Source organism: Erpetoichthys calabaricus, chromosome 3 (assembly GCF_900747795.2).
Source record: "Erpetoichthys calabaricus chromosome 3, fErpCal1.3, whole genome shotgun sequence".
Classification (NCBI taxonomy): domain Eukaryota; kingdom Metazoa; phylum Chordata; class Cladistia; order Polypteriformes; family Polypteridae; genus Erpetoichthys; species Erpetoichthys calabaricus.
Window position 1 is genome coordinate 65,898,377 of NC_041396.2, and position 27,487 is coordinate 65,925,863.

At 35.4% G+C, this 27,487-nt stretch overlaps 1 protein-coding gene across 3 annotated transcripts in view; it reads left to right on the top strand.

Annotated features, from left to right (window-relative positions):
* mboat2b (membrane bound O-acyltransferase domain containing 2b) overlaps nucleotides 1-27,487 on the top strand; it is a 261,127-nt gene that overhangs the window by 185,012 nt on the left and 48,628 nt on the right. For all 3 annotated transcript variants that reach the window (XM_028796886.2, XM_051924923.1, XM_051924924.1), the window contains exon 4: nucleotides 25,434-25,529. In XM_028796886.2, the coding sequence (XP_028652719.1) occupies nucleotides 25,434-25,529 (96 nt within the window). The remainder of the gene's footprint in view (nucleotides 1-25,433; nucleotides 25,530-27,487) is intronic.

The following is a 27,487-nucleotide window of genomic DNA, read 5'->3' on the forward strand; positions in this document are numbered from 1 at the left end:
TAGAGGACCTGCTTTGCTTGGCTGGATGCAGATTAATGTCATACCCAGGACGAAACGATTGCAGGTTAAGAGCCTTGCTCAAGGGCACAACGAAGTAGAGTCACTTCTTGGATTTAATGCTTCCATTGCCAGAACAGATCCCTAGCCTCAGAGCCGTCACTCCACCCTATCTGCACAGAAACAATATAAAAAAAAATCACACTAAAACAAATGCTTATGATCTCAAAAAGATTTCCTTAACATGTTAATTATTTGCTCCTATAGCAACTGTTATTCATTAGGAAGTGAAGGACTCTGCTCTGAAATTTCAGGCGTTAGTTTGGTTCTGTTTTTATTACTAATAGTAATATGTTTGTCTGTTTTGGATTGTCGTTATCAGGCATTGATCAGCCTTTGATCACCTTTGCCACTTTTTGACTTTATAGCGGTTTATCTTTTTTTATCGTCAATTGTATTTTAGCTTGAGAAGTTGCTTCTCAGAAATATGGTGCACACATCTTTCATGTCATGTATTGTACGTTTTCTTGCATACCAAAAGTATGATGTACAAAGAATCTGCTTCATTAAGCTGTGTTCCAGTTTTTATACATTGAAACAGCATAGGAAATAATCAAGGGCCAAGTGGTAAATCTCCTCAAATTAAAAAAAAAACCTTACCCCAAAAACACAAGGGCACAGGTATAAAAGTTTTCCAGAATTACGTATAATATTAGTATTAATAAATACTACTTCAAGTTTTGCACTAAAACTGACATTGACACTCCAATTCCATGTAATATTATGTTTTTAATCATTTTTTCAATCCTGCCTTAAAATGCTTACTAAACAGGATAATAATGTCCTAATCATCTAAACATGGAAGTTACATTGGCTTGATGTAAAGATTCTTTTAAAATACCTCTGATATATTGCAAAGCCGGCCCACAATAGTTGCAGTGCTGCTGCTAATTTCATGAAGGGCAGAGAAAAAAAAATGTCTTACAAGCACCAATTGACTACGCATTACAGGTGAATGATGGTTAATCTTACTGGTCATTATTTATGAATAAGTAAATTCATATAGCTAATAAGCTGGCTAATGTTAGCTAAAATATTACTTTAGCGATTCAGTTTGGAAGCTTTTATTAGTGAATCTTAAAGTATGGTTCAAGAATTTTAGCTAAGGGGTTCACAACATTAATATCCATTGTATCAAAGCAAAATGGCTTTTAATTTGCTCAGATACATAACTCTGTTATTTTGGTATTTATTTATACATGACAGGCTGTTGCCTCACATCTGTGCTATGAAATTGACCTGTCCCTCATGGAACTCAGTTAACTACCATCATGAAGCACACCATTCAACTTTTTTTTTTTCACCATAGTGTTTCATTAACTTTGCTGTGTGGGCATGTGGACAAGATGCATAATGAGCCAACAGCATTAATGAATAAGTGAGAACTTTTTATTAAAGAAAACCAAATGTATGCCTCTTTTTATGCATAGGTTCCCTCCCTCACTTTTCAAAGCATGTCATGCAATAAAATATAGCCAGGGTTCTCATGTTTAGTCCTGGAGGGCCACAGTAGCTATTCCAGTCCAGTTTCTTAATTCAAAGTCGGTTATTGCTGCTGAAGTTCAACCAGTACTTTATTTTTGTACTTTATTTTAATTAACTCACTCTTAATCTCTTATTTTAGTCTTATAGAAGTGCATTTATTGTTTTTAATTGCTTCTTATTTTCTTAACCAGTTGAGATACAAATAAGTTCAGGTTTAGCTCTGGGAGCCCACCAGGGGTTTGGCTATGGGCAGGCATTGCAATGGGTGGGCGTTGTTACTGGTAGACGTGGGTATCACAAAAAATCAGTAAAAATAAAATTTTTGGTTATTTTGACATTTAGTTTCTCTTCCTACATTTCCAAATGCCCACTCCAGGATGACATCCTAGTACTGCCATTAGAGTCCACTGTGGTTGCAGGTTTTTCTCCCAACCAACTTTGGCTTTTCATTGGAATTCTATACTTAATTAAGCAAGATCTTATTCCCGAATTTTTATATTTTGGTATTAATTCACAAATTACCAAACTAGGTTTGCTGAAATTTTATTTGAATGTGCGTAGTGAGAAGTTATGCAAGTTACTTGATGATAGTGTTTTTAACTAGATTTTAGTATTTTTTTCAGCCTCATTTGCTCTTGTGTCATCTCTGCTCCTTGTTGTCATTGTTAGATTGCAATTAAAGAAGTAAACTTCCAGAAGAAAAGGCAAGATAATAGGAAAATAACGAAATCAGTTTACATTTTGGCTATAGTTTTAAATGCTTTAGATTTCTATATCTTCTATAAATGTAAATCTCACACTACTGAACTTCCCTGAAGACAAAAAAGATCATCTGACAATCAGAGTTACAGGTGAAAGAAGTCCTTGATTACAATACTGACTGAAACAAAAACTTATAGACACAGAAGACCGCCAACTGTGCATACTGAACTAGAGAATGAGCTCTTTTAACTTGGTCCTGTTTACACATGGGTATGCTCTTTGTGAAGTATCTTGAATTCTGAAATATTTGGAATGACATGAGAGAAAAAGTGAAGAACTGACAATTACTAGATTATTATACTATCTTCATGGCCAAGGGGTTATTATGGATCACTGGCTGAAATTTGGGGCTTTGAAATGCAAATCCTGCAAAGCTGGACTTGAATTTTATATCTTTCACATAAATACATAGAGTAAAATACATGTGGTAATTGGAACATGGAATAATGCTAATTAACTGTTAAAATAGGTGGTCCACTACATTTTTGACCTTATCAAATTCATCCTTGGTGTGAAACTCTTTAGGTACTAATCCTAGCATTATTATCACACCACTTTCAGGAAAGATTTTTGAGGTTAGAGCAGGTTATAAAATCTCAGAAATATCAGGTTAGAAGAGTTTTCTGAAGGCATCTAAGACCACTGTACCTCTATAATGAAGTGAATAGTTTAAAAGGTCAGGCTTACAAGGTAATAACCTTCAGGGTTTCTACACTCTGCGGTGGGTTGGCACCCTGCCCGGGATTGTTTCCTGCCTTGTGCCCTATGTTGGCTGGGATTGGCTCCAGCAGACCCCCATAACCCTGTGTTCGGATTCAGCGGGTTAGGAAATGGATGGATGGATGGATGGTTTCTACACTTTTAAATGGGACACAGAGCCCCACCAATTCAGTTCAGAGTACTTTGTTCAACAGATTTTCCTAACTTTCTACCTGTTGTCCATAGTCTGTCTTTTTATCTCATGGCCTAAATGGGACCTTTTATCTTGTGCCACCTTTTCCACCTTTGTAGATGTTTATATTTATAAATCCCTATAAGACAAGCTTACAATATCTGGAAATTGATAGCTATGAAGAACTCTGAAAACATCAACAGCAAACATAAAATATCTGGAGCTCGATAGCTCTGAAAATATTTTTTGCAAATTATTGTACTTCTTGGAGATTGGAGATTTGCCTCATTTTCTGGCATGGCCAAATGTTTTCTTATTAGTCAGCTCACAGCTTGGAAGGAATCTGGCAAGTTCACAGATTCACATGCTGAAGCTGTGTCAGTGTGGTTTACGTTGCTATTAAAAGCTGTTGATAGCTTAAGGCAAAGACAAGCTAGAGGGCAGAATTTGGCCTAACAGTATGAGACGTCCGTGGCTTTTGTGTAGCAGCTACACAGTTTTCATCCAACACTTCCATGGTGTTTGGCAGAATGGTTGTGTTTCTGAGTAGAATGGACTGTATCACACATAGCTTAACACTGTGTTAACATATGTGTTTAACTCAAAGAACTCTCAAATTAAACAGTGTACTGTATGTTTTGTAAATAAACTACATTAAAAACACATTTTATATGTATTAAAATGTCTGGAGAGGGCTCCAGTCAATCAGCCTATTACTGTTTCCTGCCTTGATACATTTTCTGCCACACCCACATTCCACATCAATCATGTTATTAAAAAAATAAGTTATTCAATTTGGTTATTAAAAAAGATCCCTATACTGTATTATCTTATGACCCATGTTTCAGGATAATAATGTATAATTAGGTCCATGTCTGTTTCAAACCCTAATAAGTGTTTCTCTCTCTTTATGGTTTTTACCAGTGTGTCATCTTTTTTAATGTTTGCTTTTTGGATATGATTATGTGAACAAATTCAGCAGGTGAAAGTAAATTAAAAACAGAAAATGGTAAAAAGGAAATTATGTATTTTAAAAACCATGATGAAAAATACAAATCTTAAACTTACAGAATGTGAAAAAAGTAAATTAATTAAAAAATTAGATTACTTAAAAGCAGGGATGAGTCATTTATTGCGAAAGTGGTTTAAACTAAAAAAATAAAGGCACATGGTTACTCCGTAACTGTTTTGTTCCATTGGAGGTGTAAAATCTATATTAGGTGTGCTTGTCATAACAGCAATAAGACAATGGAAAACGTTCCAATCCCTGGAAAAGCTATTGTAACAGGTACACCAAAGAATAGTATTCTATATACTGAGCAAAGTGGGTCATATAAAATTTTTCCTGATTATTTAACTGAAGTAAACTCCTTATCTCCTTGAAAGAGCTTTTAAACGTTTAAAAAGTAATGAAGATTGTTTTCCACTGTGTGGTTAAATGTGATGGTGAAACATTTTACACCAGGTCCAGCATACCAGCTAATTCCCAGCAGCACCTTTTTTCCACTTCAAGAATATTTTCTCAGCTGTGCTTAAGGCTCAGCAGTGGAGAATACACTTGGCAGACATAGAAAAAATGCTTACACACATTGCATTTGTCAATATGTCATCATTTTTTGGAAAAAAAAATTGATTGTTCTATTTCCTCTAGGTTAGGGCTAGCCACATCATTTAAAAGGAGACCACTGACAATCACTATGTAGCCAAAACTATCTCTTAGTTTTAACAAAGAATATCCAGTTTGTTATCAGCCAGTCCTGGTCCAACAATGAAGTAAAGACATTTCATAGCTTAAGTTGCATATGACCCATGATATTTGTTGCCGTTATTTGTAAGTGACCACTGCAAGAAACCAAAACAAATTGTGCTTGTTAGCTTTGTCATTTCATTTTAATTAATAATAAACATTATTAAAAACTATGGAAAAATATTAGGGAATCAATAGAGTTTTTGTAGTTGCAAGTTATCTCTTTCAAGGCAGTTGTTGTAAAAAGTCAACCTAGACAACAGAAAGAAAGGGTCGAAAAAAGTTGAAATCAAGGGATAGAAAGCTCAATGCCAAGCAAAGTCACCTAGAATGTGTGAAAATATTGTTTTGTTTATTCTGCTAGATGGCAGCAAAGACCATGAGATAAACTGAGTCCTGTGCTCTTCATGCATTCATTTTCTTTACTGCAAAAAATGCCAGCTGTCATTCTTCTCTGAAGGAATTCTCCGAAAAAGAATGCTTTGTGTATTGTTTGTGACTCAGATTTTGCACTGTGAGATGAGGACTTTAAGCTGTCAGAAGAAAGTTACAAAGAGTGCTCCTAAATGCCTTCAAGCTTGAGTGAGAGTGAAATCACCATCTTTCAATTCACAAAAAGTGTGTTTCTCTGAAATAAATTCACCTTACGGCCATGATGAAAAAAGTAAATTCAGACATAAGAGATAACCTGAGGCCTCATGCATAATGCCGTGTGTAGAATGCACACTAACATATGGATAAAAGGCGAAAAGTGTGTACACACAAAAAAAATCTAGATGGATAAATCTGGGCGTACGCCAACTTCCACAATTTGCCTCTACATAAATCCCGGCCAGCATGAAAAGTAACGCACATGCACGTGCCTGCCACACCACCCAGACTCCTCCCAGAATTATGCCTCTTTGAATATGCAAATCAATATAAATAGCCTCTTATGTTTTGCGTTCTGTGAAAAGACAATGGCAAAAGCGTGGTGGAAAAAGAAGAATTTCAGCAAATACCAAATGGAGGCAAAGAAAAACGTACTATTTGTTGGTTTAAGCAGTGACATAAACATTAAAAATGGATGGATGGAAAGCATACTTCAGTTTTTCAGCCAAGTATTTGTTATTTTTATCATTAACTAGCTGGTTACCCAGTGGCTTCGCTCACTGAGTGCAAGGGAAAAAAATAAAATGTTGTCTATAAGTTATTAAACAGTAAAACATTAACATTTAAGAAGTAAAGATACATTGAGCACTACTGGAGTGCTTTCGGGTAAACTACATTTTAAAAACGGTATAACACAACAGGTAAGTAGTACTAACAGCAGCTAAAATGTATTTGGATCATCTGTCGGTAGTAGATCCCTTGTGAAAGGCGCTACACGACCGCTGTGGTATAGAAAATACATTTTCTATGTGATCATCCAAATTTCTGCCTGACAACCTTGCACTATGTGCCTGTGATTTAAGAGAAAAATAATTCTGATAAATGTGGACGCTGTCCTTCCGTGCTTAACGGACAGAAGGTCCTAACAATTCCCAAGACAAACACTTTACATGAAGAGGTCTGTATATCTTCTTAGATGTAAACTCTCCATCTTCTTAAAATAATTGATCACAAAAGCAACCTTGAATGTTGCGGGTTTTTAGTGACCTGAACTCACCTTAAGGGACAGTAAGTAGTCGTGCAGGGCAATTTACAAACAGAGTCCTGCTTTGATGGTGCCGATTACACTCATTCGCAAAGATTTCCACTCTCCCGAGAGCCGACGGGGCACTTGAAGTGTCACAAACAGTGCGAGAAGTGGGGACGCTGCCCGAAACTGCAAAGCTGCTCTTGACCCGGCGGAGCAGCCAGACATTCCAAGCCTCCCAGCGTCCACTTTGTTCTCACGACCCCTCGCCACTGAAGGCGATCTCGTCTTCACATTGTTTACAGCTCGGCGCAGTTAAAAAGTAGAAAGACTCAAAGCTGTTTTCCTTATCTCTTCTACTATCAAGTACTGCCAACTAAAAAAAAAAGTTACAATGTGGCAGTTTCCGCGACAGTCACGTGGACGAATAAATAAAATGTCTGTCAGAACGCGCGGACGGCTCAGCGCTGTGGTCCAGAAAGGAGGGCTGGGAGCGGGTGACGTGGGACGCACTTCAATGGGATAGATCGGCGCGTTTGTGTTTACTTCTTTTCAATATCAGTAAAATAACTCTCACACAAATAATAATTCGTAAAGACAATATAAAAATGGTGTCCACAAACTAAGTGATTAGTTCCTGTATTATAATATGTTGTGTGGTCATACGTAATTTCCATATCACGTGGTCATACGTAATTTCCGTTTCATACGTAATTTCCATATCGCGTGGTCTTATGTAATTTCCGTTTAAAACGTGAAAAGAATTTTATATATATAGATAGATACAATAGATACAATATGGAATTTGTCATCTTCATATGGGTCAAATGTGTTCGTTCATATTAAGTCTATCATAGTGGTAACTGAAGCTGAACCCCAATGTTTATGGATATATTTTAGAATGGTTTTAAAATGCTTTACCTTTCAAATATAACATTGTAAATATGGTTTGAAGGTCTACCTAACCAGAATAACAGCATGTATTCCAGTCATGCCTCATGTGAGAGCATTACTACTGGTGATTGTTACAGTATCTCTTCCCTATGAATGTGCCAGTATTTTTAAAAGAAAAACTAAGCCAGCACCTAAATTTGTTGCCTGAACTTTTTATTGCTAGTACTTCAGTCCTTCACATCAAGAGATTTATAATGTCTTTAATTCAAATTAGATATTTTAACAATTGTTTACTTGTATCAGTCACCTCTGTTAATGAGTTGCCCAGTTTGTTTTTCACATCCTTTTTTGATACATTAACAGTGAGTGATATTTTACAGTTATATAGTGTTATTTACAGATGTGCATTTCCATTAATATGGGGTACGGAATATAGAAAAAATAATTGTTTACTACAAAGAATTTTGCTATTGGTATCAGTTTGTCGACTTTCAGTGTTCTAGCACTGTCTATGTGGGTTTGTCTTTAGCTACTCAGATTTTCCTTGCATATCCCAAAGATGTGCTCAAACCTGGCTGAATATCTGAGAGTGCAGATACACATTCAATCTGTGCAAAAGCCTTAGATACCATTGTTTTTTTATATAAATTTTGTCTTAGATGTTATTTTATTTTAGCTTATCTGTAGGAAAGAGCAAGTTTCAGATTTGCAAGCAATGATTTTCCAAAAAATGTATGTTACAGAATAATTTATGTATTTTATTTAAGAAAGTATATTAATAAATGAATAATTTTTCAGATGAAAACCTGAATTGCCTTGTAAATATATCACCCAGTGCATGACTAAACCAAGGTAACAGAGGCTAATGGTCAGTGACATACAAACTGAAAACTAATGAACCAAAACAGAAGCCAGTGTAGAAAGAATCAATCTGAGCAAGGACAAGCAGATTCTCATCTGTCATGCAATGCCATCAGGGAGGCAACTGATTTGTCCCAACTTCATTCTGCCGCAGTACAGTTACCCCAACACATGGCCAAGGGCACAGAGAACTGTCTTCAACAAATAGAACAAAACAAGTTTTGAAACAGATGGTATGGCCACATAATCCCAAACTCAACATTTTCAAGGCAGTCTGGGATTACCTGGGGAGTCAGAAACAGGTGAGACAGCCAAAGTCTACAGATGAACTAGGTTTTCCTAGTTCTTCAAGATGCTTGGAACAGCTACCAGCTGATTTTCATTTAAAAATGCATACAACATGCCTAAGAGAACTGATGCAGTTTTAAAGGCAAAGTGTTTCACCACACACTGATATGATTATGTTTCTACTGTTTATTTCAATTTATAGTAATTTTTTATATTTAGTAACGTTTCATTTCCTTTTTTTCAAATGCGTCTTTGCGTTACAAAATTGTTTTACATGCGCCTATGACACTTTTGTCCAGTACTGTATATAGGTATGTCCTGTGATACACCGACACCCCATTCAGAATTTGTTTTTTGCTTCATATCTGATGTTGCCAGGATAGACTCTGACCACAGAAATCTTAAAAAGAATCGAGATAGATGGAAATCGTTTTGCCTTCCCCATTTGATTAAAGTTTGAAAATCTTTGAGGATCCCACAAAACTATGAATATAAGGTTTATTGCTAAAGCCAAGTTATTTTTTTCTTAGTAGCTATATTACCCTTGTGGCATTCTTAATCTGTTTTTAGAAAGGATTACAATTAATAGTAATACCATTATATCTTCAAATTAGAGCCTTTTCTGCATCATGTAACCAGCCATCACAGTGGGACAGTAGTGATTTAATGCTATGAGAAAATCGTTGTGTAAAGCCAAAATGGGGAATTTATCAGGCTTAAAGTGCAAATAGACCTGTTGGCTTAAATGTCATGCAAGAATTCACTTAACATAATTTGCTTCATTATTTTGCAATTTGGAAGCATTGAACACTGCTCTACTTTAAGGCTATCCTGAGCACTGACAGAAATAACTTGTCAACTGTTTAATAATGAATTTAGTTTTCGTGGGAAATTAAAAGCAAAATGTTAGGTGTCTCAATGAGAACAGAATGAACATTTGTATTATAAATTCATTAGAATTCTGGCCCTCCAATTGGTCTGTAATTAATCTGATATTGAATAGATAGCCCAGGTCAATGTTTCTTTGGTTTTGTTTAAGCTATCTGATCATACATGTAAGTAATATTTGACAAGGTTCTGCAATCAATGTTTTTATCAAATTGCTTGGTAATTTACTGAATTTTGTATAATTACAAGGAAGGTTGAATTATGGTTAATAAGTAGAAAGTTGAAAAATGCTAGAACACTGTAAGTCATGTAGACAACCACCACAACTGAACATTACCAAGACAGAGTAGTTCATTCTGGACTTCTGGCATGCTTGGGATACCCTTAGAGTAGTCACAATAATGGGGGAGAAAGTGGAACTAGAAGTAAAAGTAGAACTACATTATAAGTGCCGGTCAGTCCGTCTCCATCTGAAAAGATAGGAATTTATGTATTCTAAACTCATTTGGGTGGTCAGCATAGAACTATAGAGCCGGTTATTTTTTTTACAGAGGTCCAAAGCCTTTCATTTGTGCATGAAGCTGTGGGGGAATTTTTCATCAGTCCACAGTTGCCAGTATACTGTTCTGCAGGGTGGTTTGCATGTGGAGCAACATCAGCTCATGGAATGCTATACGCCTGAATAAACTGAAGAGAAAGGTCTGTTGCATTATAGGAATGACCTTGTACCCTCTAGATTCACTGTCATAAAAGTGGATAACAGCAAAATTAGAGGTCATAATGAGTATTGCTACCCATTCTCTTCATGATGCATCATTCTGGATGGTTATTGTTACCCATTACCTCATCCCAGAATGCTGTACTAAGATGCACTGCTTCAGCAGCTTTTTTGTCTACTGTCGTTACCTAGATAATAGATCAACTGGCATTTAGACAATATTTCTTTAGTGGCAATCTACATTAAATGTTCAATGTGTATATTTTTGCAGATAGTTCTTCATATTGCTTTTGATTTATACAACAATTTGCACCTTGTTTTTGCTTTTTTAGCCTCAATATTCTATATACCTACTGGAGCAAGAGAATTTCCCCCAGTTCTCTGTCTGCCCACATGTCTGCCAACTGAAAAATATTTACACTGTTTCTGTGTTGGTAACCACTTTTTATTGTAGATCAAACGGTATATTTATAAATTTATGTTTAAATAAACAAGACAGCAAAATTGCACTAACGTGAAGATTTTATTGTGTAGCTAACAGTTGTTATTGCTTTACCACAGGGTATACTGTATGCTTTAGTTTTACTGTGTTGAAGTCTCTGTAACTGTGCCATGGCAAATTGTTTCTTATAAATTTAGCAGAGCTGTTTTTTATTTTTTTAAAGTTGAGTACAGTATACTGTACTATGTGTGAATGAAGAAGCAATTCTTAATTGATTAAATCCCATATGAAGTTTAAATTGTACATGTTTATGATACAAGTCAATGATTGATGGCAGCTTCATTTATTAATGTAAAAATAACTTGGGCCTGCAGTTATTACTCTAATCAGTCACTATGACATTCTCCTTGTTCCATTTTGATTTTGCATACTGTACTGCTTTGACAGATACGTTATATGAAAATTCTTGCTTTAGTAAAAATCATACTTCAGCTCTGTGACCTCTAATTGCTTCTAAAACATAATTTGTTAATTAAATTATTTCTGTAGCATGTCTTCCAAAGGAGTGTGATAGGCTTAATAATAACTACATCACAGAATCCTTTTTCATTCTTGCGGTCAGATTCATGGTTGAGCCATAAGGTAAACTGAGGAAGCTATGCAAGTCGCAATGACCTGTATATAGTATAATAAATAAATAAATAATAATATTTAATAATAAATAAAGAAGGCATCTCAGATACATTTATGTTTTCCTGCTGCAGTATCTTTAACATTTGCTTAGGAGAAACGTAAATAGGGCGGCACGGTGGCGCAGTGGTAGCGCTGCTGCCTCGCAGTTAGGAGACCCGGGTTTGCTTCCTGGGTCCTCCCTGCGTGGAGTTTGCATGTTCTCCCCGTGTCTGCATGGGTTTCCTCCCACAGTCCAAAGACATGCAGGTTAGGTGGATTGGCGATTCTAAATTGGCCCTAGTGTGTGCTTGGTGTGTGGGTGTGTTTGTGTGTGTCCTGCGGTGGGTTGGCACCCTGCCCGGGATTGTTTCCTGCCTTGTACCCTGTGTTGGCTGGGATTGGCTCCGGCTGACCCCCGTGACCCTGTGTTCGGATTCAGCGGGTTAGAAAATGGATGGATGGATGGATGGATGGATGGATGGAAACGTAAATAATTTTACCTATTACACTACATCTCACACAATACTGTGTGTGTTGGTGTGTATCTGTTATTCCTCATAGAAAAGAAAGAAAAATATTCTTTCTAGGATGGCACAAGAAGTTACACATTTTATTCTTAGATATTGTACTTATCTGTATTATATTATTAAAGTAAAAAGGAATGAACAGAGTAAAATAGTGTGTTTGTGTGAAAGAGTTCTGATAGAAAACATAAAATTGAAAGGGAAGACAGAGCATAAACAATACATTTTGTGCAGCTCTCTGTGCTGAAATGGCATGGTGGGTTCATCAGTGTTTTGTGTATGTTGTAATCTAATTCAATACGGTGCTATTTGTTATATATTTACTCATTCAGAAAATATGGTCATCCTGACCTATTTCGTGTTAATTTACATTAGGAGCATCTGGAATATTTCTTTTGTCTTCCTGGTATACCTGTATTTTATCTTTTCTGTCTTTATGTATGTATCTATAATATGTCCTTTATAATATGGTAATCTCTGTTACAATTAATTCATTTAGTTAGTGGTCTGTCAAGATGTTTGCATATGATCTAGACCCACATTAAGGATTCCGAACTGGCACAAGTGTAGTTACATTTGACATAGATTATTTAGTTAAGTTAGAAATTTCACGATTTTGGGAATTATGGTCCTTCTTCAGACCCAAATTCTGGGAAAAATCTATGCTGCAAGTAATAGTATGTAGTGCAAATTACTGACAAAAACATACATATACTGATATTAGTACAGTACTATTCACACTACAACAGATGTTCTGCATCATAAGCTTCTACAGTATATATTGATTTCTGTTGTTCACTGCTAAAATAATATTCTTGGATACTTCCTTCAGTCAGAGCCATACAGTTTGTAATTTTTAGTGCTGTTTTCATAACAATTAAGAATATAAGAATTACGTTTGAGTTTGTCACATTATTACTAGCCATGGGAGAAAAAGTTGATACAGCATAATGCAAGACAGATATCAGGATTTGCATTTGAGCTTACACAATACAATGCATTGCTTCTAAAATTGCTTAGGTGACACACTAAACTCATGGTTTTCTTATTTGAGAACTGAATTAACATGAACAATTGTAATTTATTTGTCTAAGCAATGCGATGAGAACCACTAATGTTAGAAAGGCTGCAGAAATTGAGTTTTGGGTTTATTGTAGTTTTCAGAAGGCTGATTTGAAATGTGCCATTTGGAAGATTTGTCAGATGAAAATCAAACACACCTGCACACAGTTGTTACATTGATATTTTAATTTAGAGTATTCAAGTGTATATTACAGTTTGAATATTAAACTTTGACCTGAACATTTTGAATGTTAACAGCTGTATATTTCTTTTTCTTACTGAAACCATGCTACTTGCAACAGCCAATCTGTAGAATTTCCTCCAACTGAATAGTCAGCCTGGTAAGAGCTAACCTTGCTATTGGTTCTATATTACTACGCATTGACTAGTAGGTCTTCAAGGTCCTTGCTTTGCCCTCCCTAGTCTGTGATTGTAGAGTGTCAGGTAACATTGGCAACTGCTGCTTTGCCTGCCCTCTAGTGTCCCTGGAAAATATTGCATGCTTCCCACTAGACTCCTTCTTTGCATGTATTGCAAATCGACTACTTCTACTTAATAAACAACTATCAGTAAACTCTTATCAAATATTTAAATAAACATTTTTTTTATTTCTAAATGTTTTGGTGATCCTCACATGCCACATTTTGATATTCAAAGCAGAATTATTTAAAAAGGAATAATCATTACTAATATGGACACAACTATTTACTTTGATTGCTAAAGTATACAGTACTAAGCAGGTGTTAATATTATTTATTCACTGGAGCTCTTTATTCTGGAATATGCGAGATACAATTTCCCAAGAGTAAAACATCCTTGCTGTAGATTAGTTCTTGCTTTTCCTAGTGACTGATCTTTAGTTTTGTTGATGATCATTGGAAACACCATTTTATAGGAAACAGTTCTTTTAAGTACAAACTGGTAATTTGTATGAGTAATATAAATTTTGGGTTTAAATTTAATATTACCCTGTACAAAATCCTATGAAATGGTAGGTTCTATCAGATTTCAGTGTAATACTTTGATCTATAATCTTGTACCATTACAAACTTTTGGACGGTTTAGATCAAAGCAATATATAATGAATTTTGGGCTGCTTTAACTTTTTACATGCAGCACTGATGATTACAGGCTGTGCAATTATATAGCCTATGCTATGAATTGAATGTTTTAAGAATTGTACAGAAAAGGATAAGTGAAAAGAAATAATACTATGAACTAGTGAACTAGCTTTTGTTGTACTCAGGGGTGGAACTGGGATGGTACTCTGTACCTGCATTTCCCTGTTTCTGCTTTGCAGAGCATAGTGGCACATCACGATCTGACCTCCTAGGGGAACCCTCATTTCTCCACAGTATCACCTGTTTTCACCACCAATGTCTCCTGTCACCCATCCCGTTCTTATATATATATATATCCAAATAAGCATGCTCAACATTCCGTGGGCGATAACATTCCCATCCAACTCCCATCAAATTTGTATGTATTTTATACTGCATTATGAGGTCAGTCAACTTTGCATTTTCTAATATAGATATAGAAATATATAGATTTGCAGTAATAGTAAGCTGACCACACATTATTCTAGGGATATGCCACTTCACCTACAGGGTCATCAGGTCAGGGTGGGGAGCATGCACTGGTACAGTGAGTTGCCACACCCACCACATGATGAAACAGCTCAGGATCTTGGTTGGCAATGCCCCAGGCAGACATATGGTCCAGTCCCACCCTCTGGAAATGACCCTCTGTCTGCCACAGCCAAGTGTTACATGGGCATCCACTTGGCCTGGTCCCGCTGCTCAGGTCCTCAACAATAAGCCGGATTGCTAGCCAGATCACCCTTGTGGAATCGTGCCACAAATGAGGCTCCCTCACAATGCAGGTAATATGCTCATTCGACACAAAGTCAAAAAAACAGGAAGCACCAGCCCTCTAAAGACTCGGACCTTTGTCCTTTTGCCTATTTATCAGGAGCACCACACACCTCTTTCCAGCAACCTCATGACCACCCATGCTCTCCCAGTCTGTCACCAGAGACATGAATGTCGCTGCTGAGATAAGTACAGTAAACCTCTCCACAAGGTGAACTCTCTCCCCGCAGACAGGCACACTGCTGATGGCTGTGCCCAAGAGGTCATCAGATGCCTAGATCTTGGTTTTTATCCAGGCCCAGACAGTCAGACTCCTCACTCAGTCTCTCGAGACCCCCGATCAGAGCTTCCATTGACTCTGCAAACATCACAGCATTGTTGGCAAAGTCAAAATCAATGAATCTCTCTTCACCAAAAGATGCCCCATAGCCACTGGACCCCATGATTCTGCCCAACATCCTGTCCATGCAAGTATTGGAACAGAGCTTAGGAGCATGAACACACCCATGACAAACCCTGGGAAAAACGCATTTACTCCTTAGAAGTCTACCATTGACTGCATCCTGGCACACAGACTACACTGCACAGAAAATCACGTCTCACTCATAGGAACTCTCAGCTGTAGTTTGCTAACTTGTGAAATAGCATATTAATTATTCAAAAAAGTACATTTTCACAGCATAAGTCAATATATGGCCACAGGGAAAGTATAAGAAAGCACTTTGGAAGTTGAGGTATTAGGAAAAAACAATTTCAAGATAGTCAGTTTTCTGTTTTCCTCTTGCCACTATGTCATGAGACTTCTACTTTTGCTTACTCCTACTGAAAGTTTTAATGAGTAAAATGGAGGAGAGATATATTTATTAGTGACAATATTAAATTGTTTGATAATTTCTTGAAACTTTTGGATTATGGTTCTTATTGTTTCCTGCCTTGTGCCCTGTGTTGGCTGGGATTGGCTCCAGCAGACCCCCGTGACCCTGTGTTCGGATTCAGCGGGTTGGAAAATGGATGGATGGATGGATGATTTTTTTTTCAAACTGCAGATTTGGTTTGTTTTCAAAATGTTATTTTCTGTTCAGTACCTGCAGTCTGAACTGGATATACATTTTGGCAGTTCCTTTAGTTATTTTCACTACTATTGGACACAATAATGTTTCATTATTTTTATGGTTGTTTTTGTATTTGTAATTTCTTTGATCCCAACACTTTCCATAGAACATAATTTCAGAATATTGTAAAACGTAGATACATTTTATAACAATTACAGAACATTTTTTACAATGTCCTTTGCTATACCCAACTGCAAGTCCATACCCCTCATTCATGTGCTAGAGTTATAAATGCGAGAGCAGACAATTAATACAGTTAACATGAGGTTAGTGATTAATTATGATTGTTGTGTTTCTCCATAGCCCCAGGGACTTTGTGGAAGCATCAGTAATGTTGACTGTAGGCTTTAGCCTCCCATGACCCTAAATTGAATTAAGTGAGCCTGTAAATGTATGTACAGTATGTGCTATAGCCAAAAAATAGATAAAGGTCATTTCCATGCTGAAAAGAAGATTAGAGATGCAGCATTTTGGCTATATACTCATCATCAATTGAAATATTGTTTGTCTTTCTTTTCTTGTTTTTCAATTAGAAAATAAACTTTATTTTTTACTATTGTAGCTGCACGCTGCTGAGGCCCTTAACTAACTGTATTTACTAGAACTGGTCTAAAGTAGACACAGGAATAAATAAAAGGCCTTTAGACAGAATATTTTAAGAAAATTTTCTTATGTTACTTACTTAACAGTGTATGATAAATCACAAATTAGCAATGCTACACTGGAAGGAAAGGCAACCCAAGACAGAGAATGAGTAGAAGAAAGTAAAGGCAAGAGAGTAAGGCACATGTCATGAGAGCCCTATAGTGAAGTTTAATGTATCATTTTTGTAATCATGGTTATTACCTTTTATATTTTATTTTAAAAATGTGTTTTTGAGAGACATGTGTTGCGTGATCTAGCTATTTGGAATTATTTATAACATAGAATTCATTATATTCTTGTCTTTTTGCTCAGATCATACATTTTTTTTTATTTTTTTTAGACTTACATAACCATGTTTTACCTTCCTCCGCAAAACAATATAGTTAATTTAAAAAGCTAGTTATTGCACAAGCCTGTCATATTCAGTATCTATTTTTCTAAAACAAAATATAACTAGGGAGTTCTTACTTTTAATTAGATGTTAGATGCCAATGCAGAGTTTAACCTTATTTCTTAACCATGGCCAGATGGTAGCAACTGTCGCCTTCAGGGAAATAGTTTTGCTTCAGTGGCCACAGCATTCTGGCAGTTACATGTCAACAATAGTTCATTCAGCTTTATTAATGATTTGCAATCTTGTTGCTGTCTCCTGCTGATGATCATTAAGCCTTGTATAATGAATTTCATCGAGGAGAACACAAAAGCTAGTGTTCATAGTATATGGTTAAGAAAGGCAGACCTATCAAAATAAAGCTAATTGAACTTTTTATCACAAACATTAAATTAATTTACAATATCAAGTTGATTTCCTATATACTGTCAATAGCAGCTAATTTAAAATTTTCTATAGATTTATTTTTAAAGTAAAACTTAGCGTAATGTCACAGGAGAAGGTGCCCAGGTGGTGTCTCTTCACACTTTGGAAGGGGATGTACAAGCATTAAAGATGGTAAATAATTCCTTACATTTATATAACACTTTTCTTACTACTCAAAGCACTTTAAAATAATGCATACAAAGGAGGGAAATATGAAAAAGGACTTTAGAGTACCCATGGAAGAGAAGACCAAAAAAAAAAATTTAATGTTGCTTTGGGCCTTTTTTATAGGAATTTGAACCCATTTCTGTCAGTAAAGCAGTCCCTTTTCACATCCCATCTTTCTTTTGTTGTTTCAGCCCAACTTCTCCATTCCACCAGTACGCATTTCTCCATTTTCTAGACTGAAGTCTGATCCTACCAAAAGACATAGTTAAATGCCATTCTGGGATTACTTTTGGTCAAGTTACCAGATGTTCTAGACCTTGCTCTTGATTTTGACAAGCTGACTCCTGGCAAAGTCATTGTCCTACCACCTGATTGTACTATCATCTCATGGTCTTCCATGCCCTCACTCTCTAAAGAGAGAGTCAGTCATCTATTAGACTTTATTGACATCCAGGGTTTGTATTGTGTTCAGCTCAGTTCATTATGGCAAGACTGTCTATAATATGATAGAGCTGTCTTTTATGAAAAGTAGGAAAATTTGCAAAACGTCCATTTGAAAGACATCAGTTTATACTAGTCAACATACAGATAAATAGTATAATCCATATCCCACCCAGGGAAGCATGTAGCACAGTGTAGCGCTACCTTGCAGTAAGGAGACCAGGGGTCACATCCTGGGTCCTTCCTGTGTGGAGTCGGCATGTTCTTCTTGTGTTTCCTCCGGGTGCTCCAATTTCCTTCCACAGTCCAAAGACATGCAGGTTAGATGGATTGGCAATCCTCAATTGACCTTAATGTGTGGTTGGGTGTGTGTGTGTTCGCCCTGTGATGGACTGGCCCCTGTCCAGGGCTTGGTCTTGCCTTGTGACCTATGCTAGCAGGGATGGGCTCCAGCACCCTCAATGACCTTGTTCAGGACTGAGCGGATTGGTAAATGACAAAGTTACATGAAAAATCCCCTACACCCAATCTTTATGGATTTAAAGGTCCTAAAGTAATTTATTAGGTTAAAAGTCCTTGTCAAACCTCTTATCGTTAAATAATACTACAAGAGGTGAAAGTTATATAATCTCCTGTCCTTAATGTACAGGAAATGGTGGGTATAAAGGAATCCTGGTTACATTTAGAAACACACATAAAATGTTTCCCCATCAGTTGTCCATGGCCCCACTAACCTCACTTGACAGTCATTATGCCCTTGGAAATTAGTCTACCTTAATGACATGTCTTTCTGCAGCTGGTTTCTAATCCTCAGTGGTTGAAAAGCATAACAACCTGTAAGACCTGAAAAGTTCCTTGGTCCTTCTCCCTGTCTTTTCCTGTGCTCAAAGCCTTTACATACCAAGGAGGATGAGAAAGAAGAAGAGAAAGAAGGAACCGTAACAATTTAGGTTTAAGGAAAAAAAAAAACACAGTATCACTTGACTGAGCACTTTTCTGGAGCAGTTTGTGAATGTTTTTATTATTATTTTTTAATGTCACCATAGTTGTGGTAATAAGAATGAATAGCACTTAATATGGATAAGTTACATTTGGCTCTTTTTTATTTGTGTTTTTAATAGACTTACACACCCTTTTTAATTGTAATTAATATTACCAAACCAATGTCAGTAACAGGACATTAGAAATGTATCTTTAGATTTTTTTTCTTCTTCAATGCGTAATAAAGGAACACACTCTTGAATTTAAATTATACATACAGTATTAGTTTATAATTTATTTTTCATATTATTTTTGAATTTGGGGGAAAATATATTAAAATGAATTTTAATTTTCTCACACACATACATTATGTATTCATTAAGAACTCATTACTACATAACATCTTCCCCGCAAATCATTTTTTAATTAAAGTTGCAACAGTTTCACTGAAAGATACTAGATTTGAGCAATTTTTCCCTCAATCCCTGTTTAGACAAGCAAATATTGTATGTAGCTTTAGAAGAGATGGACAATGAAAAAGTAAACAGGTAAAGAATAGGATCTGGTTGCTACGCAGCTCGACAGTTTTGGAACCAATGACTTCCTAATACTTATTTTTATGAGGTAATTCTATGCATTATTGTGAAAATTATTAGTTTTCATTTTTGAGTAATTGCCATTTAATATTTTGATAAATATTAATTGACTTAGGAACAATTTTGAACATATTCAGAAAATGAAAAAACCTTCACAGGAGATTTTCATATAACTAGTGAAACACATGGACCCGCAGTCCTAAAATAAAATGCAAATAAAAACCATGTTAAAGGTAAAGATCTGTTCATACTTCATATGTTTTCAAAGTAGTTTCTTGTTTCTGTTCCTGTAGAAGTTATAATGTATTTTATAAGTTTTGGTGACTTAAGTAGAGCAAGCTGAACTTGGAATTGCAGGGACCCTATAAATAATTTAATAAGTAATTGTATTATTGAGAAAATTAAAAATACCTGAAAAATACAAACATGAAATAATAAATGAAATATATTACTTCTTGCTTGTCTGTGTGCTTCAGTGTGTTGTCTCCTTATTGTTTCTCATTCGTCATCACTTGAGTGCCTTCTGCAATTTGCTTGACACTCAGAAAATGTTGCCACTCTTCTTCTTCTTCTACTTCTTCCTGTCATTATGATGAATAGCACTTTATTTTATGATCACTTTGCCATAATGGCACGATCACAGACAATTTTGCAGTTTTTTTATTAGCGTTTATTAAAGTTCAGTGTTTGATGATGAATAAATACAATAAATTCAACAATGGGATGTTGTTTTATAAGCACATTGATATTATAAGGTAAAGTTAGGAGCCTTTCAAGTTAAAGAGGGAGTTGTTTGAACACATAAGTACTTACACTTGATCATGTATTTTGAACATGTAACTTGCAATTTTCTCGGTTTTCAGCATGCATTTCTGTGTCTTTATCATTAATGTATTCTGCATGTGATGCTCATCAGATGTCACTGCTCTTCTTCTTCTTCCTTTTATGGTGTTCTTCATCACATAATCATCTTCTGTGATTTGCTTGATGCCTAGCAAATATTGTTACTCTTCTTTTTCTTTCTGCCTTTATAGTGCTCTGTGCATGTTCAGACTGCCCATAAACCAACGTGAGCATGTTGCATTGCGTTAGCTTCTATTTATTGCAGTTACTGCATAATTTTCAAATTGTCTTTACTTTTTCCATTTACCCTTGCATATAGATTTTTGTTTCAATAAATACTCTATAACCATTCAGATATCTGTAATGTCAAAGTGAATCAAAGTGTATGGATAGTTCCAAACTCATATTTAGAAAGAAATGGTTGACTCTATTTTCTCTGACATACTTAAAAAGACTCAATTGAAAGCTCATGCCTTTTGAGGTTGAATGGAGCCCAACTTATGTACACATTTCTCTGAAAATCCCCACAATTCATTAGTATGCCAGATGCACCATTAAAACATCACAACAGGACTTTAGTGTCAATGTGTAAGGTTTTTATTCATTAGCAAGGAATATAAGGATATACATTTACATTTCCTTCGGTATACATTAAATATATACATGCACAAAGCAAGAAAAGAGCTGAGCAAGTTAAATTTGACATATATAGAAAAAATAGTGTGTTGCTCAAATATTATATTTCATACTTAGCAGTTCAAAGGATGCACATTGGCTACAGAATGATCTAAACACCCAGATATCTAATGACATCCATAAATTAAATGCTGAATAGATAAAAAGTAGTCAGGATATATGTGATTATCATGCATGGGAGCAGCTGATAAGATTATCTCAGCCTTTAAATATGTCCTACATTGGAGCAAATCTTGAATAGGTGCTTGTTATGACTTCTGGGGCATCCTATGTTATGACTTCTCAGATTGTATATTTATGTATTTATTTGATTTTATTAAAATCAAATAACATTCCATACAAATACTGTAAATCATGTTTTACAAAAATAGGTTAGAAACAAATCAACCCCCACCACTGAGAAAGAGCTAGGCGTACAGCGTAAAACTTTAAGCTAGTAAAAATAAGTAAATAGATAAATTAATAAATGAATAAAGATAAATGGAGTAAAAGAGGGAAGAGAACCTGCTTACTCAATTTAAATGCTTATTCTAAAATGTTATTGATTAGATCCTGCCAGGTTTTGAAAAAGGTTTGTACAGATCCTCTAAGTGAGAATTAGATTTTTTCCAGTTTCAAATAGTATAGAACATCAGTTACCCACTGACTTAGAATAGGAGAGTTGGATTCTTCCAATTGAGCAAGATAAGTCTATGTGCCAATAGTGAAGTAAAGGCAATTACAGTTTGTTTGTCCTTCTCCGCGTTAAGCCCATCTGGAAGTTCACCAAACACAGCTGTTAGTGGATTAGGAGGGATTGGAACACCAAGGCTGTCTGAATGGCTTTTAAAGATTTTGGTCAAAGAAGATATTAATTTGTTGCAGGCCCAAAACATATAGCCCAATGAGGCTGGAACTTGATTGCAGCATTTGCAGGTTGAATTTTGCCCTGGAAACATTTTGGACATAAACAAGAGAGATGCACTCAATTATAATTTTGAGTTGAATAATTCTATGCTTTGCGCATATGGAGCTTGAATGAATTCTGTGCATTGCTACCTTCCACTCCTTTTCTGAGATGTTGAGTGTGAGATCCTTTTCCCACTGTATGCTGGGATCTTTGAAAGGGAGGGACTGTAAAATAGTTTTATATATTACGGAAATGCTGTCTGAGTCCTCAAGACTGATCAGTATTTTTTCTAGCATAGAGGTAGGTGGGAGGTGAGGAAAATTGGGCAGGTTCTGTTTAACAAAGTTTCTAATTTGAAGGAAGTGAAAGAAATGTGTTGCTGGAAAGTTACATTTGGAGTGTAATTGTTCGTAGAATGTAAAGACATTGGCTATGTACAAATCTCTAAATGATTTAATCCCGAATGTTTTCTAGACATTAAAAACTGCGTACATTTGAGAGGGTGGAAAAAGGTAGTTCTCGTGCAGAGGTACCACAGATAAAAGCTTCTCTATCTTAAAATACTTCCTACATTGGTTCCATATTCTGAGTGAGTGAAGTACAATTGGGTTGTTGTTAGCATATTGGTGATAACTTGCATTTATTGGGTTACAAAGCAAGGAATATAAAGAAGTACTACAGGATTTTATTTCTGTTGCAAACCAAGCCTGTGTATGTTCATCTATTTGTGTCAATGTCCAGGTTTTTATAGATTGTTTATTTGCTGCCCAGTAATAACATTGAAAGTTAGGTAGAGCCATGCCACCTTCTGCCTTAGGTATTTGTAGGGTCGCCCTTTGGATACGTGGATGTTTTGAATTCCAAATAAATGAGGTTATGGTTGAATCTAATTTCTTAAAAAATGATTTATTGATGTATATTGGAAACCATTGTTTTGAAATAAAAAGAGAAGCTTAGGAAGGATATTCGTCTTAACAATGTTAATTCTTCCAGCTAAAGTGAGAAGAAGTGTTGACCATCTATGCAAGTCTTGCTTAATTTTTTTTCCATACAGACAGCAAAATTTTGTTGATAAAGAGCTTTATGTTTACTTGTGATGTTTACCCCTAGGTATTTAAACTCATCTGCGATGATAAAAGGGAACTTCTCGGATTTTTAGCAGTATTTTTTATACAATTTTGATAACTATTATTTAGGGATATCTCCTTTCTTTTCTTGTTTTTATGGTCCAATTTTGTTCTTATTTTCTGTCTCTAGGTCATTGCTATTTAGGGACTCTTTTCTTGGCGGCAGCCTTGTTGTTAATGGTTGCTGCACATGTATCTAGTCACTTGATATCGAAGTGATGAGCTACATCATCACTTCACTGCTATTTAAGGTGGTGGAAAGAATGGGCCTATATCCAAGCTTTTGCCTAAAACTAAAACAACAACAACTAATCCATGCTAAACTTTATAATATTTAATGAAAGGAAACTTAGTTATTGTTAGGATTTATGGCTTCAGTATTTTTACCTCTTGATTAACTCTTTGATTTTGTTAATAGTCTTCATCTATCTTTTTTTTGGCACAAACCCATGCTAGTTTTTTTGGCAATGCAATTCCGTTTTCCCCTTTTTCTGTCACTTTTGGACTAGGTTTTTCCAACTTCGGCGTCAGTTAATGCTTGGATCATTACATGTCAGACCCCATGATGAAAGAATAAGAAAAGAGATGGAGCACTCCAGCCCATCATTTTATATTGTACAAATAGGTTGAGGAGCAAGTATTAGCAACCAAAATGGTATTTTATGAAATTTTAGCTTTATTATCAGAACTTAAAGTCCTTTCAATAAATCAAAACTTATGGAACAATAAGTGTATTGTTACAAAATTTAAGAAGGTAGGCTAAAGTAAAGAGGAACATAACAGATGTTATATGGAGGGCATTTTGTTTTGTTCCGGTGAGTCTGGGCATTTATTAGTCAAATGTCCCAAATGACATAATAAATGGAAGACCGCCAGGATAAAACCCAAGCAGACATGAGGAGTACATGCAGGGCGCACCCAGGATTCAATGCAAAATGTTCCACAGTATGATTGTGACTTCTTTCTGGCAGGATGCCTAGGAATTAAAAAGATAGTCAAATTAATTAGGTAATACTTTTGGTGACCTACTATGAATAAAGAAATAAGATTATGTAAATTATTGTGAAATTTACTGTAAGTTCACAAATTTCTGTAGCAGTTCTACTTGATTTTTACAATCTATTCCTCCATCTCACAGATCTTGGAAATAAAGTTGATTTTATTACTGATTTATCCTATTTCAAGAGAAAACTAGTAAACCTAGTATTTGTCAATTGTTTTCAAAAATGCTCAGTTTATTTCTTTAAAGACATTAACTATAGCTAAGGAATTTACTAATGTGCGTATTAAAAAAATGCATCCTTTCCAAAAACTATAATTTCGAATTACTTGTTACAATACACATAAAGTTATTATGTAATTTATATGATCATGTAGGAATTCAGTTACAAGTTCAGGGATCTTGCCAGCATGATCACAGAAAAGTTATTTTATGAGAAAGAAGTTAAACTGAGAATTGCAAGGAGTAAACAACTAATGAAAACTCCTCCTCATACAGACTGAATAGAGAACTGAAACAACAAATGCTCAAAGCACTAGTGTGGTGTATTTTCTCTAAGAAAGCAGAGATTTGATCATTAAGGAAAACATGTTTGAAATATCGTGAAGCACTACTGAAAGGCAGTATACATTCCTTGACCAAGACAAGTAGGACCATCTTGCTTCTTTAAAACATTCAGCAGGGGAGTTGATCTAGAGATTTGGCCTTTGTAGGCTGTTGATGACTTACAAATACAATGATACTGGTTTCCATTAGAAGGATCTCTAATCCCTTGCCCCTGTAGCCAAAGTAAGGGTCATCACTGGCCCAGAAACAGGCAAATGCTTTTGTGGTTCTAGAAAAGTAGGCAACAGGGAGAGCCACCCTACCTAATAGACAAGGATTTAAAATCCTGTGGCAGCTAAGGACAGTAGGTCAATCGGAGTTTTATTTTACCTTGTCTGATTAGTTATATATTTTTTACTATTTCTCTTTGTGCTTTATTTGGAAAATGAATGTATTAATTTTGAAGAAATCAGAATGTTTCTGTATTTTTCTAGGTGTGGAGAGATTCAGAGGGTGATCTGTTCTGTTACAAGATAAATAGTGAATTTTCCATTTCTGTGTAATCAATTATGTTTAAAAAATTATGCTGAAAAAGTGAAGGAATTAATTATCATGTAAAAATATGTCTAGAGCTATTATTGTGTATTGAATTCATTTTTAATTTCTCAAGTTATTATTAGATGATTAAATGTGTTACTACAGATAAAAGAAATAAATTTTCTTCTCTGAGATAATCAGTTCTAGCTGCCAGATAAACAGCTACACTAATGTCTGTGTTTTCATTTCAGGTACTGTTTTATAGTTGCTCTGGGATACCTCAGTCTTTGCCAGATCTCCCGTGTCTATATTTTTGATTATGGACTCTATTCAGCTGATTTTTCTGGGTAAGTAGAGTTCAGCAGTTGGTTGCTCATTAGTTTAAAAAGACCCTGGTTGTAACAGATTCTGTGCAAGGCTTTTACTGCTCTGTAAAGACATTGGAACATGGGGACGTTGACTCACAAACACTTCCCATTTCATTCTTGTTGCTCTTTCTTGCAGTTACCAGTTCAGGGAAATTTTGAATTAAAACTCCAATTTTTCAATAGCAAGCAGTCTTTGAAATTAACCAAAAATAATTAAAGCTTATAGTATTTAAAATTCATAACATACGTGGATATAACTGGGAAATAAACCATTATTAGAATATAGTTCCTTAAAAATAAGCTAAATCAAGTATGTCAGAAACATAATAGTAAGGTCAATTTTTCATTTTTTACCAAGCACAATTAACATTGTAAAGAGTAAAAAGTTATATATTGTCAGTGGGTAACTCTTAATTAATCTTTCTCCTTCTTTCCATTTTTGCTTTAGTTGGTTTGTTCTCCCTCTTTATATTAAAACATCAGAAATCTGAACTAGTTGCAGAAAGCCACCTTTAAACGTGAATACAGGGCACAAAAGTAGCAATGAGTGGGACACCAGTTTCTCTTGATAACTTCAATAATAACCACACTTGCAATGTGGTCAATTTGCAGTCTCTGGCATGTCGTTTGAATAAGAGAGGAAATCCAAGAGAACAAAGAAAATATAGAAAGTCCATGATTGAGACATCCTAGCCAGAAATCAAACCAGGGTGCAACACTGCTCTTAAATTGCAGTGTTAGCTGCTGTACTGTTTTGCATCCCATCAATACATTTTCTCAAATCTTATAGTAACAAATGCACACATTTTAAGTTGTCTCATATAAAAAAGAATTATCACTTTTTAGCCACGTTATTTTAAAGCAGTTGATAGAAAACACTCAGTATTGTAAAACTTACTTTCCTTTTATCAGTGACAGACATTGCCTTACCATGTAATCCAGTGGTAACACTTTTTTCTTTCCTTTTATTATATTGAAGAAGCTGTTTGTAGACATCAATCTGAAGTGTGCTGTTTCTGCAGACAGGATTTTCATTGGGAGATATGTTCAATTATCTGGGTCATTGAGCTTCAAGTATGAAAGAGAATCTAAATCTCCACTTTACATTCTAATTTTTTTTTCTTACACATCACATTCACTATAGAAATCTCTCTTTTGTTTGATGCATCAGCTACTAAGTGAAAGTAACACTCCCTCTTGTGGTTTACTGTCAAAAAGACAGAAAAATATACATGGCTTAGCAGTCATTGTGTTACTGTTCTTAATATTTGTAACACAACCTGTGAAAAGATAGCCTATATTTATTTTACCATGATGCAAAATTTATTTGTTGTTCAAAACTGATGAAGGCATTCAAGAAAATAACAGTTCAAGTGTTCTATTCGACAGCTAGCAGTTTTTAAATATCATAACTTTAAACCACATTTCAGATTGTCCTACATTATATTTATCTCAAACCAGAACAGTAGGTTAGCTTAAAACTGTAGTAAGAAATTGTATCACCCAGAAGTTATGTACACAAAACCATGTAATGCATTTATTGCACCCTAATCATGTGAATTCACCACATGGATTAGCTCTCCTGAGCAAGGTGAACTGCCTGTTGTAGGTTCTGTGATAGCAAAACATCAAAATGCTATTTGCCACTGCTGTTTTGTAATGACTATTTTTTATATTCAAACAAAAGATTTATCACAAAAAACATAAAAACAAAGGTATATCTTCCATATAATTAATGACATCAAACAATATGTGAATTTTAAAGTAAATTGGACTTCAGATACCTGAACAGATGTCTGGGTGTGCTTGCATCAGTTGTTCTACCAATCATTTGCTTGGTTACTCCTGCAAAAACTATTGCATAATTATTCCCATATCCTGGATATCTGAACTGAGCTGTTGAATGTGTGGCAGTGTTCCGCTCTTAAATCTTGTAC